Raw genomic sequence first — 12620 nt, forward strand, 5'->3', positions numbered from 1 at the left:
TCCCTCCGCTCGAACTGCCTCTGATACGCGGCCTGGGGTGAATCAGGGGGCTCCCGGGCTCCGAGGGGTTAACCCGCGCGGGGCCGCACGTGACGTGGATGGTTCCAGCATTAAGTCAGAGGCGCGGCCCCCTCCCCTGCCCCCCGCCCCCCGCCCCCCGCGGCGCGCGCCGCTCCCGGGGGCTCCGCGCCCCCGCGCCCAGGTCCCTCCCCCTTGGCGGGCGCTCACAGGCCGCACGGGCAGCGCGAGCCCCGGAGCCCCGGCGGCCTGTGCGCCGGGAGCCGGCATGGACCCCGAGCGCTGCGCGCTTTTCGGCGTGGGGCCCGAGCCCGGTCCCTACGCGGCCGCGGGGGACGAGCCACCCGGCCCCCAGGGGACCCCCGCCGGCGCGCCTCACCTGCACCCCGCGCCGCCCCGCGGCCCCCGCCTGACCCGTTTTCCGGCCTGCGGGCCCTTGGAGCCCTACCTCCCAGAGCCGGCCAAGCCGCCCGCCAAGTACCTGCAGGACCTCGGGCCCGGCCCGGCGCTCAACGGCAGCCACTTCTACGAGGGCCCCGCGGAAGGTAACGCGCGGCGCGGGCGTAGCGCGCAGCCCCGACCCGCTCTCCTTCCCTTCCCCGGCCCGCCCGGGCCTCCCTGCTTCCCTCGCCCGCTCGCCCAGCTCTCCACTTTTAGACCCTCTAGCCCCTCGCCACGGCTCCCTCAGAAGCCCCACCGGCGCTGGCCCAGGCCGGCGAAGCCAGCGCCCCGCGGGAAGCAGAGCCCTCCGTGCCTCCCGGGACGGGAACGGGAGGCGGGAGGTCGCGCGAGGGTGGAGAGGCGACGGCGACGGCCCCGGGCCCAGTGAAGCCCGAAGGCGACCGGAGGCGGGAAGGAGAAATCATGCTTGGCCGGAGTTGGCCTGGAGCTGCCACTGACCCAGAAGCCCGGACCGGGCCCAGGGCCCCGGGCGCCACGCGGAGCCCTCGGTCCCGATGCGGGGAGAGAAGCGCGGCTTTTGTGTGTGGCGCCCGTTCGGGGCCCTGAGCTTGGGCCCCGACCTCGAGTGGCCCAGCAGGACTCAGCCGAGGGCTGCGGCCTGGCCTCCGCCGGCTTCTCCCCCCCGAGGCCCAGCCTCCGTGGGGAAGGCGCTGCCGGCGCGTTAGGCATTCGGCGGCGCGGCCGCGGCCGGTCCCGCAGTACGTTCTCAATACGGAATAACTGTGTTCTTATTTCTCAGACTAACCTGGCCTCCCCGTCGTTATGCACGGTGATGGCCGCCCTTCCCGCAGTCTTGGCTTCCTCGCACTGGATCGTCTCGGCTGGGGCCGTCGAGAGCACCCCGGGCGGGCCTATCCCCTGGGCGCCTCGGGCTCCTGGGCCAGTGCCCCATGCGCCAAGGCCAGTTGGACCGCGCCATCTCCGGAGAACGCGCCTGAACGCCGGGGCCTGCCACACGGGCCCGCAGCCTTGCCGCCGCCCAGTGCACCGGCTGACCTGCAGGAGTCTGGGCGCCCGCCCCATCTGCGCTGCCACATCCCGCACCTTAGGCCCAGGACTGGATCCTCTGAGATCGGCCCCAGCCCGCCTCCACCCACTGGCGCCTCGCCGGCCTCCACCGAGTGGCCAGGCAGCTCGGGCCTTCGCCCAGCCGGGGCAGTGGGAATGTGTTGGGGAGGGCGGGGAGGTGTGTGGGGGTCAGCGGAGGAAATGAGCGAGTCCGCGGAGCTTCGTGTCTGTGCCCTTTGAAAGAGGCTCTCCTGATAAAAACCACAGTTGGGACTTAATGAAAAGCAGTTGGCCTGGCTCCTCTGATCCCCGCCAGACGGCGGCGGCCGCGCAGCCACATGAGCACCGCCGGGGACAGGTACCCGGGCTGGCTGGGCGCGCCGCGTCGGGCGGGACCCACCCCTCGGGCCCGCGTCCTGCTGGGCGCGCGGGATGCCGCACGCACCGCGGGGCCGCCAGGAGGGGCACACTGCGGAGAGCGCTGGGGGAGAACGAGCGGCGGGGCGTGGAGGGACCCGGCGACGGCGAGGGTGTCAGCAACGAAATGCGTAAAAGTAAAACCAAAGAGTGTTAACCACCAAAAAGAAGGAAAAGGAAAATGAACAAAACAACGGAGGAGAGAGACGAGGAGAGGTAGACGAAAGTCGGCAAGCAGGGCAGAACGTCAATAAATAAACGGAGAACGAACAGAAGAACCAGAAAAAAAGCAAGTGCAGGATCAAACGATCGAACGAAGCGGGTAAATGGAGAAGGAGGGAAAGGACGAAGAAGAGTAGAAGCAGGGAAAAAAATGAAAGGAAAAAAGGGACATCCTAACGGAGCAGAAAGCAGCAAAATCAAGTGGGAGAGGAAAATTAACGATTCAAGTTGAGCGGAGGACCGACCAAACGAAAAACAGGAGCAGCGGGTGCCAGCGGAGCCTGGGACCCCGGCCGCCTCTCGCCTCGCGGGTGCCCAGGGCCGCAACTCGGCGGGCGCGGGCCGCTTGCGTCCCTGCGGCGGAGCGGGGCTGCTGGGGAGGAGCTGCCCTGGGGAACTCGGGCCACGCAGTCTACGAGGTGGGCAGTGGCGGCAAAGGGGGAACCCGCCTTATTTCCCTGCTTCTAACTTGACGGGCTCCGAGCGTTTCCAGTTCAAACCAGTGAGCGTGCAGCTGCGCCCCATCTGCGGCGCGATCTCGCCGAGGCCGGACAGTCCCGCGCTGGAGAGCCTGGCGCGCTTTCCCGCTCTTTGCGGCGCCCTTGGCCGAGAGCGCCCAGCCCTGCCCTGCACCCCGGCCGCGTCCTGGCGGTGCAGCGCGGCTGCTCAGAGGGCCGGAGAAGTGCCAGGCCGGTCCTTCCCGCTCCGCTCCGCCGCGGGCCGCCCGGTCCGCTCCCCGGCTTGGCTCTCTGACCTGGGAACGCGCCCGCCGCCTCGGAGGCCCAGAGCGGAGCACCGAAGGCCGCGCTCACCGGACCGGCCGCAGACCTCGTGAAGGATTCCAAGTCAGGAGCCCCCCGCCGGCTGAGGCGTCTAGGCCAAAGCCGGAAACTCTAGGGAGAGCACCAAGGCCCCGCGGGGGTCCCGCGCACGGCGTTTATGCACACGACTGCTTCAGCCGGAGCTGCGGAGCTGCGGAGCTGCGAGAGCCCAGGCCTCTGCGAGCTCTGCGCATCGCGTGGAAAACGGCGCGCAGGCCGAAAGCCGGGGGGTGGGCCCGGCGGCCTCAGTGGACGCCAGCTGAGAGGGCAGTGGGGCTCCCGGTTGGCGTCCGGAGCGAGCGGTACGGCTCGGGGCCGCTAGCGGGGGGGGGCTCTGGCGGCCCCAGGGTGCGGGCGAGCAGCGGGGCGTGGGAGCCGGTCAGGGACCGAGCACTGTGGCCGCCTCCGAGGTTTTTGTCCTGGCTCCTGTCTTTCTGGCCCGCCGGACCTCTGCTGTGGTGCTGCACTTGTGCGGGCTGTGGAGCCCCTGGTGCTGAGCCCCAGGATTCCAATCTCTACCACGAACACTCCCCTTTCACCACCCAGTGTCCCCACCGGGTGCAGGTGACCCCCAAACACAGCCTGCGTACACCTGGAAAGTGCTCGGGGCCTCCCGGTGCACCCTGCTGTTTACAAGCTCAGACTCAAACTTGGGGCTGCCTTTCCTTCCTTTCCTTGACTGCTGCCCTTCGCTGACCCCACCTCCCCTCTTTTCTCCACTGCGCCTTGCTCTTCAGGAGACATTCTAGGAGGTGTGCCCCTATCCCCCCAAAGAGGGGGATGCCGGCTTCTCCCCGGAGTCTTTCAGGTAGATGGAGGTTTCAGGGCCATGGCGATGAGGAGGGGACAAGTACCCCGGTCCCCTGGGAGGGCTGTAGACTGGGCAGGCGAGGGAGGCCAGCGGAGGCCAGCAGCCTTTTCTGGGTGGCTATTCTGAAAAGTCCTGCTGTGCTTTTATCTCTTACTCTGGTCGCTCAGAGCCCAGAGCTAGTCACTTCCTCTGGGCAGATCCTGTTTGGACAGACACTGAGGGCCCAAGAGCCAGATGAACAAAGCCTCAGAACTTTGGGGGGCCCTCTGTAGTGATGTCAATGCTCCCCTCATCCCCATCCCTGAGCCACCCTCACCCTTTTTTGCCTTGAGTCCAGCAGGACCTCCCTTTGAACCCAGAACTCCAAGACCACCCCCTCAAACCTGCTAGATGTGGGGTGTCCCCTTCCAGTCTCCCACTCCCCCTGACCATTTTCAGTTATTTGGCTCAGCTTCCATGAGTCCTTCTCCCTAAGCTGCTGCCCATGGAACTACCTCTAGAACCAAAACATGTGGGCCAAGAATGGAAGTCAGTGGCTGGCGCACTTTCTCCTCGATGCTCCGCCCAAGCTGTGAGCTTGGTGCCCGAGGGCAGGTCCCCTGACTCTGCCAGGCCTCCAGGACCCTCTCACAACGTGGAACTTCCTGCACAGCCTGGGGGGTCCCTGACCACCTTCCAGCTGGGGGGGACCTTGCCCGACTTGTCCTCCATAATGCAGACAGGGACTCCTCAGAGCCAGAGCCTGAGAATCCCATCTCCCTGGTCCCATGCTTCCCTGATGATAGCTGTGATCCTGACACCGAGTCCCAAGGAGGAAACAGCCTCCTGGTGCCAGCCTGCTGGGCCTCCGGGGGCCCAGGCCCCTGCTGGGGATGGGCCAGGGCAGGGGCCAGGCTGCATGAGTCAGTGGGGCGTCTTTGTGGCAGGGCTCCTGCTGTCCCAGTGGACTCTTGGAGATTTCATGGCAGTGCCGCTGGGGGCCTCGCCAGAGGAGAGGGCAGAGCAATTGGGGTGACCTATTTTTCACCATGACTGGGTTGTGGCAGGGCTCCACCAAGCCTGCCGAGTGAGGGTTAGCGTGTCAGAGTGGGGCTGCTGGGAACTGTGCCCAGCTGCAGTCAGGTCCTCCCTCCCTGCTTGCTCATCATGGGCAGTGGGGGGGCCATTGGAAACTGCCGAGGAGGGAGGGGGCAGTCCATGGCCAGAGTGATGGGGTTGGGAGCTGGGTCCTGTTTCGACACTGGTCCCCCAAGCCCTGACTCTCCTCTGCAGATAGCCGACCTCCTGCTCTCTAATGCTGGAGCTCAAGTCTTGGGCCCAAACATCACAATTTTTGGAGGAATGAGACAATCTTTTTTTGGACGCTTCTTTGCCCCATCTTGCCCTTCATGCCCCAGGGCTGGGGGATTTGACATTGCCCTGAGATTTGGGATCCAAAGAATGAGGCACAGCCAGACCAGCCAAAGGGGAGCTGAGTGTCCCTGTGTGTCCCCTGCCTGGACCTGGGACCAGAGGCAGGGGCATGAGGACCTGGGAACCACGTTCCCTCCCCCCACCCCCAACAGCCAGGGCCAAGGAGGCACTTCCTGGCAGGGGCGGGAGACGCCCACCACCCCCTGCTCACCCCCTCCTCCCGCCCCTGCGCCAGGCCCTGCCATGGCGCCAACCTGGCACCCCACACCCTGTGGGACGCACCACCACAAAGCGCTTCCCCGAAATGAACCCTCGTCTGGCCCCAGCAGATCCGCCCAGACCACAGAGCACATGGTTCCCCAGGGCCCCCTCCCCAGCTGGAGGCTCAGCAAGCAGGCCTCCGAATGCCAGGCTCCCATGGAGGGTGGCTGCTGGGACGAGGGAAGAGAAAGGAAGGGGGAGGCGGGGACTGAAGCGTCAAATGTCCTGCCCCCTCCCCCAGTCCACCCACAAAACCCCCTGGTTCGGTTTCCATCCTCCTTTTTGTGTTTTCCATTGCAGCCGAGGAGAAGGCCTCCAAAGCTGCCAGCTTCCCCCAGCTGCCCTTGGACTGCCGAGGGGGGCCCAGAGACGGGCCCTCTAACTTGCAAGACTCCCCAGGCCCTTGTCTGGCCAGCCTGCGTGTCCCTCTGTCCCCGGGACTGCCTGATTCCATGGAGTTGGCCAAGAACAAGAGCAAGAAGCGCCGTAACCGCACGACCTTCAGCACGTTCCAGCTGGAAGAGCTGGAGAGAGTCTTCCAGAAAACCCACTACCCTGATGTGTATGCCCGGGAGCAGCTGGCTCTGCGAACGGACCTCACCGAGGCCCGGGTACAGGTGAGGGCACCCCGGGCGTGGGCCTCTCTGGCTGCCTCTCCCACCCCGACCATGGGCCAGGCCATGGAAGGGCCGGGAGAGGTGGGTGCTGGTGCCACGCAGAGCCGCCTTTCCCAGGTGCCTGCCCCCCGGCCTGCCTGCCCTCGGCTCCCCTCCATGCCCAGCTCTCCTGCCGCCACGGGCCTGCAGCCCAAGTACCTCATGGGGGTGGTGGCCTCTGGGAGTCCAAAGACCTACCTGTCTGGGAGTCCTTGCTCTGCCACTTCTAGCTGACCAGGTGACTTGGGGCATGTCCTTGGATCTCTCAGTCTCACTTTTCCTACCTAGGATGGTCTTTGAGGATCACAGATGTGACAGCCTTTCGGAAGCAGTGAAATGCTGAACACATCGGGCTACTCCCGAGGTAGCTGCCCAGAACAGGAGGGTCCCCACTGGGGGGGGGGGGTCTGAGACCCAGTGATGCTCAAAGCCATCCCAAGCCAGCGACTGTCAGGCCCGCCAGCTCCCAGACCCCAGCCTGGAGAGCCTGGCCAGGGGCCCTTCCCCAGCCAACCAACTCTCCCCAGCAGAGATCAGGCCGCAGGGCTTCCTGGGTAGGCTGTGGCCAGCTTCAGGTAGGGGTTGGGGGTGAAGGGACGGAGGGATGCTGAGAACAGGGGAAAGGGAGAAGGGAAGTCCACATCCAAGACATGTCGGAAGTGAGAAAGAACATGAAGGTGGCAAGCGGAGGGTGGGGATGGGGAAGGAGCCTTCAGTAAAAGCCTGGCCCAAGAGGAAGATGGTGGTTGTTTGCCTTGCTTTGACTTTGAACTGGCATGATGCACAACAGGCTCCCTGAGGCCAAGTAGGAGGCACTGGGAGAGGGGTGGGATTTGGGCTTCTCAGGAGAGGTGAGGAGGTGACCTCTAGACAGAGGAGATTCTCTTTCCCACCACAGAGGAGACCTAATAGGGACAGAGCTCATACATAGCACACCCTGTATGGGGCCTCCCTCTGGCCGAATATGGGGACTGGCAGGCCAGTCCACGAAGAGGCCAGCTGCCTTCTAGCAGAGAAGGCCCTACAGCTGGATTCAGCGTAGGAACAGAGGGGCTTGGGCTGTTTCCCCTTCTCTTCTGGGTCCTCCTGCTTTCATTTTCCTCCCAGGTGGCACCCAAAACACACTTCTAGGACTGTCCTCCCAGGGCGCCCCAGGACCTGGGCCAGCAGGGTAAGAGACCGAGCATTCACAACAGTCCCAGAGTCCATGAGCCACGGAAGTCCAGAACATCAAGTCTCCGGACCCTCTGCGAGCCTCTGGATAGCCGTGGCCATGGAACTGCCTTGGAGAGGCGGAGCGCAGCCCCCCACTCCTCTCCCAGGCCTTTTCAACGCCGAAGGGGTGCAGGGGCGGCCACAAGGCTCTTTTCTCTGACAGGAATGTGACAGCCACCTGTAGGCCCTACCCCATGGAGAGCAGTAAGCCACCACACAGAACAGTGCAGAGGGCAAGGCCCAAGTGCAGGCGGAAGTCTACAGTGGGGGCTGCAGAGACAACCAGGGATGATGGGGAGGAATGCCCGGTGAAGCAGTCCAGACTCCTTCATCTACCCGGGGGGGAGGGAGGATAGAGAAGGAAAGGCCCAGCAGCTGGGCAGGTGGGATGGTCCGTCCCTGACCTTGCCCCAGGCCTGCTCTGGGATCTCTGCATCTGGGGCTTAGGGGGCTCGGGGTCTGCCAAGCTCCTTAACTGTCGTGGCTTCACCTGTCTTGAGTGGTAGGAACGGCCACCGTGGGGGCGTGTGTGAGGGGCCGAGGTGGGGTTCCTTTCACACACACACACTCTCACACACACACACACAACTTCTTTTGTCATGGCTCCCAGCTAGATCCCTGGAAAGCAAGGGGATGGTTTGGTTTGGTTTGGTTTTGATATTGCCAACATCTAGCCCAGAGCCTGACACAGAAATGTTTATTAAATGACAGAAATACAAAACGCATGCACTGGTACCATAAATGTAACAGCCGCAGGGCCTCTGCCAAGTGACCGATTCGGCGCAGATAGGTACACAGATACGCATGACACAGGGAGGCCACCCTCACCTGCCAGGAGCTCCCAAATGAGTGGGAGACACAGATTGCAAAAGGGACAATGGTAATAGGGTGTGGTGAGTACGAGAGAGATGCCAGCGCATCACCCAGGCCAGCGGCGACATATGCGTGTGTGTCGGGGTGAGGCGGTAAGCCGAGGCAGGGGAAGGCTGAGGCGAGGCAGGGAGTCACAAGGTAGCGGATGCGTTCAGAGGCAAGTTGGCTTGAGGGGCAAGTAGGAAGAATCAAGCCATACTGCCTGGCTGGGGGTGAGGCTGCGGAGAAGGGCAGGGCTCAGTGCCCAGGGGCCTTCTTCAGGAGCTGGGCTCTGACCTGAGGCTGGGAGGTGGGGAGCCTGGGAGCGGAGATGAGGCAGGGGGGCTAGAGGCCTGTGCCCTGGTACGCCTAGCCAGTGCCCAGAGCCTCTGGGGCCACAGATCCCACAACACCCTTAGTGGCACAGGCAGGCTGGAGAACCAAGAGAGTGACTCAAGCCTGGTGACTGGGGGGTGAGGGTGGCCCAAGGGACCAAGAAGCCCCCCCCACCCCCCGGTTCCCCTGGCCCGGAGAACAATAGGGATTTACAGGCTGCTGCAGCTCAAGCTCCTCCAGCCAGAGCCAGCTCCCCATCCTGCAGGACACCCCCACCCACTCTCTCCCCAGGGGGCTCTATTCCTCAGGGCCGCTTTGTCACTCCCTCAGCCTCTCCCCTCGTTCCCCAGGTCTGGTTCCAGAACCGCAGAGCGAAGTGGCGGAAGCGCGAGCGCTATGGGAAGATCCAGGATGGGCGGAACCCCTTCACATCTGCCTATGACATCTCTGTGCTGCCCCGAACAGACAGCCACCCACAGGTGAGACCCCAGCTGGCCCTGTGTCAGGGCCTGGCCACATCCCCCAGGGTAGCGTGGGCCCCAGGGAGACCTGAAGCAGCATTAGGACTCTGCGGGACCATGGGTAAATCACTTCTCCTCTGCAAAGTGGGGCTCCTCCCTGTCTCGTGAATGAGGCATGCCGAACAGCTGGTACTGAAGCAAACCTCATTTGGAGGTGCAGTGGCAGGGGGCTCCGGAGATGCCATTTCGAGTGTCGGGGGTAGGCGGGAGCAGATTCTAGACCTGGGCCAAGTGGAGGTTTCCTGCTAAGTTTCCGGAGCCCTAAGGGCAAAGACAGAACCCCCAGGTAAGGGAGGCAGCCCCTGGGCTATTGATTCATGGGCCTTTTTTCTGTCTCTCTTTTCAGCTGCAGAACTCCCTGTGGCCCAGTCCAGGGTCCGGGAGCCCCCCCGGCCCCTGCCTCGTGTCTCCAGAGGGCATGCCCTCCCCGTGCATGTCTCCATATTCCCACTCTCATGGGAATGTGGCTGGCTTCATGGGGGTGCCAGCCTCCCCTGGGGCCCACCCTGGCATCTACTCCATCCATGGCTTCTCCCCTGCCCTGGGGGGCCACAGCTTTGAGCCTACCCCAGATGGCGACTATAAGTCTCCAAGCCTCATCTCGCTCAGGGTGAAGTCCAAGGAGCCACCCAGCCTACTGAACTGGACCACGTGATCGGTTGCGTGGACATGCAGACTAAGCTGCCCACCCCCCTTTTCTGTTCCCAGCTGCTCCCACCCCACCCCAGCCTGGATGCCAGAGAGGGCACACCTCTGCCTCCAAGCCCCAGTCGGATCCTGGAGGCCCAGGCAGAGCAGCTGGGATTCTCAGCCTCCCGCAGGGAACAAGCTAGAGTTTTTTTTTTCTCTTAAAATAAGGTGGAGCTGCCCGGGACAAAGGGGGCTGCAAAGCAGGTAGGACTCTTCCTACCACACACTGGGTCCCTTCATCCAACTCTGGGCTGGAGGGAGGAAGACACTGCCCTGCTTCTGCAGACTTTGTCCAAGTTTAAGTGTCATCCCTCCAGCTGAAATGGCTGAACTGGTTCCTCATTCAGGGAACCCAGGAAAACAAGAGGATGACACAGGTTGAACCAGGAGAAGCTCTTTGTGACTAAGGGGAAACCAGTGTTGCAGCATGAGCATCTAGGGCCAGCCTGACTCCCCCCTCGCACCACCAGGGGGCGAGCGCTCGGCGTCCGGAGTTCACAAGGGCCTGAAGGCCACTGGGGAAAAGGTGCCGGGAGCCCCAGCTCCAGCCACCCCTTACTCCTGCCCTGTGCCCCCGCCCCCAACATGCCATGGAGTCCTCACCCCCTCCAAGGGGGCAGAAAGTCCACCAGAAACCACTAAATATTTGGATTCTCTTCTGTGGGCTCAGGCCAGAGCTACGCCATAGAAACTGTAGGCTCCCCTGGTTTACTCATTAGATGTTGGTAAGAATAAAACAGACTTCCACAGATTCTAAGCCCCTGAGATCTCAAACCCCACTTTTGTAAAAAAAAAAAAAAAAAAAAAAAAAAAGTGTGCTGCCCAGCATAATAATAAAGATGGCAGTATTTTTTAGACCAGGTGATTGTGTATCCTCAGGGTTTGACAATGGGTTAGCTGGTCTGTGCCCAGGGTTCAGGCTGGGCCAGGCCCTCCTAAGGGGCCAGCGGGGATCCTGGGGGCTAGGGGAAGGTGGGCCTGCAGCAGGGCCCCCAAGGCCCATAGACGCCATGCCTGGCCCTTGCACCTGCCTAGGATCGGGTCGAGGGCTGCTGGGCCCATGTGGAAGGGAAAATGGGGAGCTGGAGTGGGAAGGCGGAGATAAACTTGTGGCTGAACTGGCAGTGGAAGGGGGGCTGGAATGAAAGATGGGGGAGTCCACTGAGGGCTCTGAGCTCCCCTGGGCCAGAACCGTGGGGGTGGGGCAACCCCCTTCTCCCAGATGCCCCAGGGCATGTCTGAGCTGTGGGGCAGAGACGAAAGCCAGGACTCTTTCTTGTGGTTTCAGAGTATTAGCCATTCTACCCTTCATCCCCACTTTCTGCCTTATCTCCGCAGCCTGGAAGGCAGGAAGAAAGCAGGCCTGGCCCTCCCACCCTCCCAGTAAACACAACCACATTGCTCAGAGCTCAGCCTCAGCTAGGAGCCTCTTCCAGGCACAGAGAAACCCGAGCACACAAAGACACCAGTGCTGCGCTCGTTCCCAGAGGGAGCAAGTGCCCCATCAGATCAGATTTTCCTCTAAGACAGTGTGACCAGGCTCAAGCTCCCCTCAGAAGAAACCAGTGTCTTCCTTCCCTTCCCTTCATTCGAGGGCCTGGCTGCTGGCGATTTCTCTCCTCTCGGTACTGATGCTGGCTCTGAGGTCCACGCGAGAGCCCTGTGTGCATCAGGAAGGAAGAGTGGGAGCAATAGGGAGAAGCAGCCCCAGCACCTCCGAGGAGCACAACCCCCTTCACACAGCTGGTCAATAATGACTGGGCCTCAAACCCACACTTCTAACTCAGGGCTAAGACCAGTGCACTAGAAGGTTCTTCACCCAAGGAGTGGTCAGCAAGATTTTGGAGTTCTGTGTCACAAAGTCAGAGAGATGCAGAAAGATTAGTTTGTTCTACAAATATTTATTGAGTGCCCACTCTGTGCCAAGCATTGTGCTGGGTGCCAGAGATAGAACAATGGTCAAGAAAAAAACAATTCCCTCTCTCACACAGCTCAGTGGGGGGGTGGGGGGCGGGGCGGTGCACGGGGAAGAAAGGATCTGTGAAAGCAAAGGAAGCAGAAGTGGGGGAAGAGAGGGATGAGAGAAGGCAGTAAAGCCGAGAGAGAGATCCACGCAGCAGGAGTGGAGGCAGGCGGAGGCTGGGAGCGAACCATGCGGGAGGGAGGCCCTGGCGGAGGAGGGCACGGGGAGGCCAGAGACCAGCTACTGGCTCCCATCCAGGGGCATCTACCCACAGCTCATATTTCTCTGTCCAGTGACAGCTAAATGAAGAGAAAGCTAACTTTACAACCGCCCACTTCACACATAATGAATATGAATGGGCATCCCGGAGCCTGTTCCCTGGGATTATCTGTGAGCTGATGGCTTCTCCCACTGACTGGACCATCCCAGCCGGCCTGTCCCTCGGCTGGGACACAGGCAGCCCTTCCACCTGCTTCCCATTAGCCATCCTCCCATCCTCCCCTCCTCCCCTCCTCCTCCACACCCTAGGCATCTCACCCCTAAGACTCAGCCCCCAGGTCTTCAGATGCCCCTGCCCCCAGCCTCACTCCAGAGGTAACTTCAGCTCTCAACCTAGGCCCCAGGCCAGGCTGGGAGCTATGCTCATCCCCTTCTGGAAAAGGAAAGGGGAAGTGGCCCCACCCGAAATCCCAAATTTAAGAGAGTTGCTAGGCTCAAAGTCCTTTTGCTAAGGCCCCGCTCTGCCCCAGTGAGGGCCACCCAGAGAAGCCCTAAATCTCGGTGCTGGCAGGGGCACAGACCCCAGGCCCAGAGCGGAGAGCCCTCGCTAACGGGCCCTTCAGTCCGGGCTTCTGGGCTCAGTCCGGTGTGATGAAATGCTTCTCATGAGAGGCATTCAATCTTCCTTCCCCACCTCCCCCCAGGCATTTACACATCAACCTGAATTACAGCCCT

At 62.4% G+C, this 12620-nt stretch overlaps 1 protein-coding gene across 1 annotated transcript; it reads left to right on the forward strand.

Annotated features, from left to right (window-relative positions):
• Window positions 1-286: 286 nt before the first annotated feature.
• ALX3 (ALX homeobox 3) lies at window positions 287-10472 on the forward strand. Its single transcript, XM_032415917.1, has 4 exons — window positions 287-563; window positions 5734-6050; window positions 8843-8971; window positions 9360-10472. Exons 1-4 carry the CDS (start codon window positions 287-289, stop codon window positions 9666-9668), a joined length of 1032 nt encoding a protein of 343 aa, XP_032271808.1. The 3' UTR covers window positions 9669-10472.
• Window positions 10473-12620: the final 2148 nt, after the last annotated feature.

Source organism: Phoca vitulina, unplaced genomic scaffold (assembly GCF_004348235.1).
Source record: "Phoca vitulina isolate PV1807 unplaced genomic scaffold, GSC_HSeal_1.0 scaffold2, whole genome shotgun sequence".
Classification (NCBI taxonomy): domain Eukaryota; kingdom Metazoa; phylum Chordata; class Mammalia; order Carnivora; family Phocidae; genus Phoca; species Phoca vitulina.

Excerpts from the sequence above, each read along its gene's own strand:
- ALX3 (XM_032415917.1), top strand. The coding sequence starts at position 287 with ATGGACCCCGAGCGCTGCGCGCTTTTCGGCGTGGGGCCCGAGCCCGGT. Across the intron at positions 564-5,733 it reads CTACGAGGGCCCCGCGGAAG|CCGAGGAGAAGGCCTCCAAA; the intron begins GTAACGCGCGGC and ends TTTCCATTGCAG. Across the intron at positions 8,972-9,359 it reads GAACAGACAGCCACCCACAG|CTGCAGAACTCCCTGTGGCC; the intron begins GTGAGACCCCAG and ends CTCTCTTTTCAG.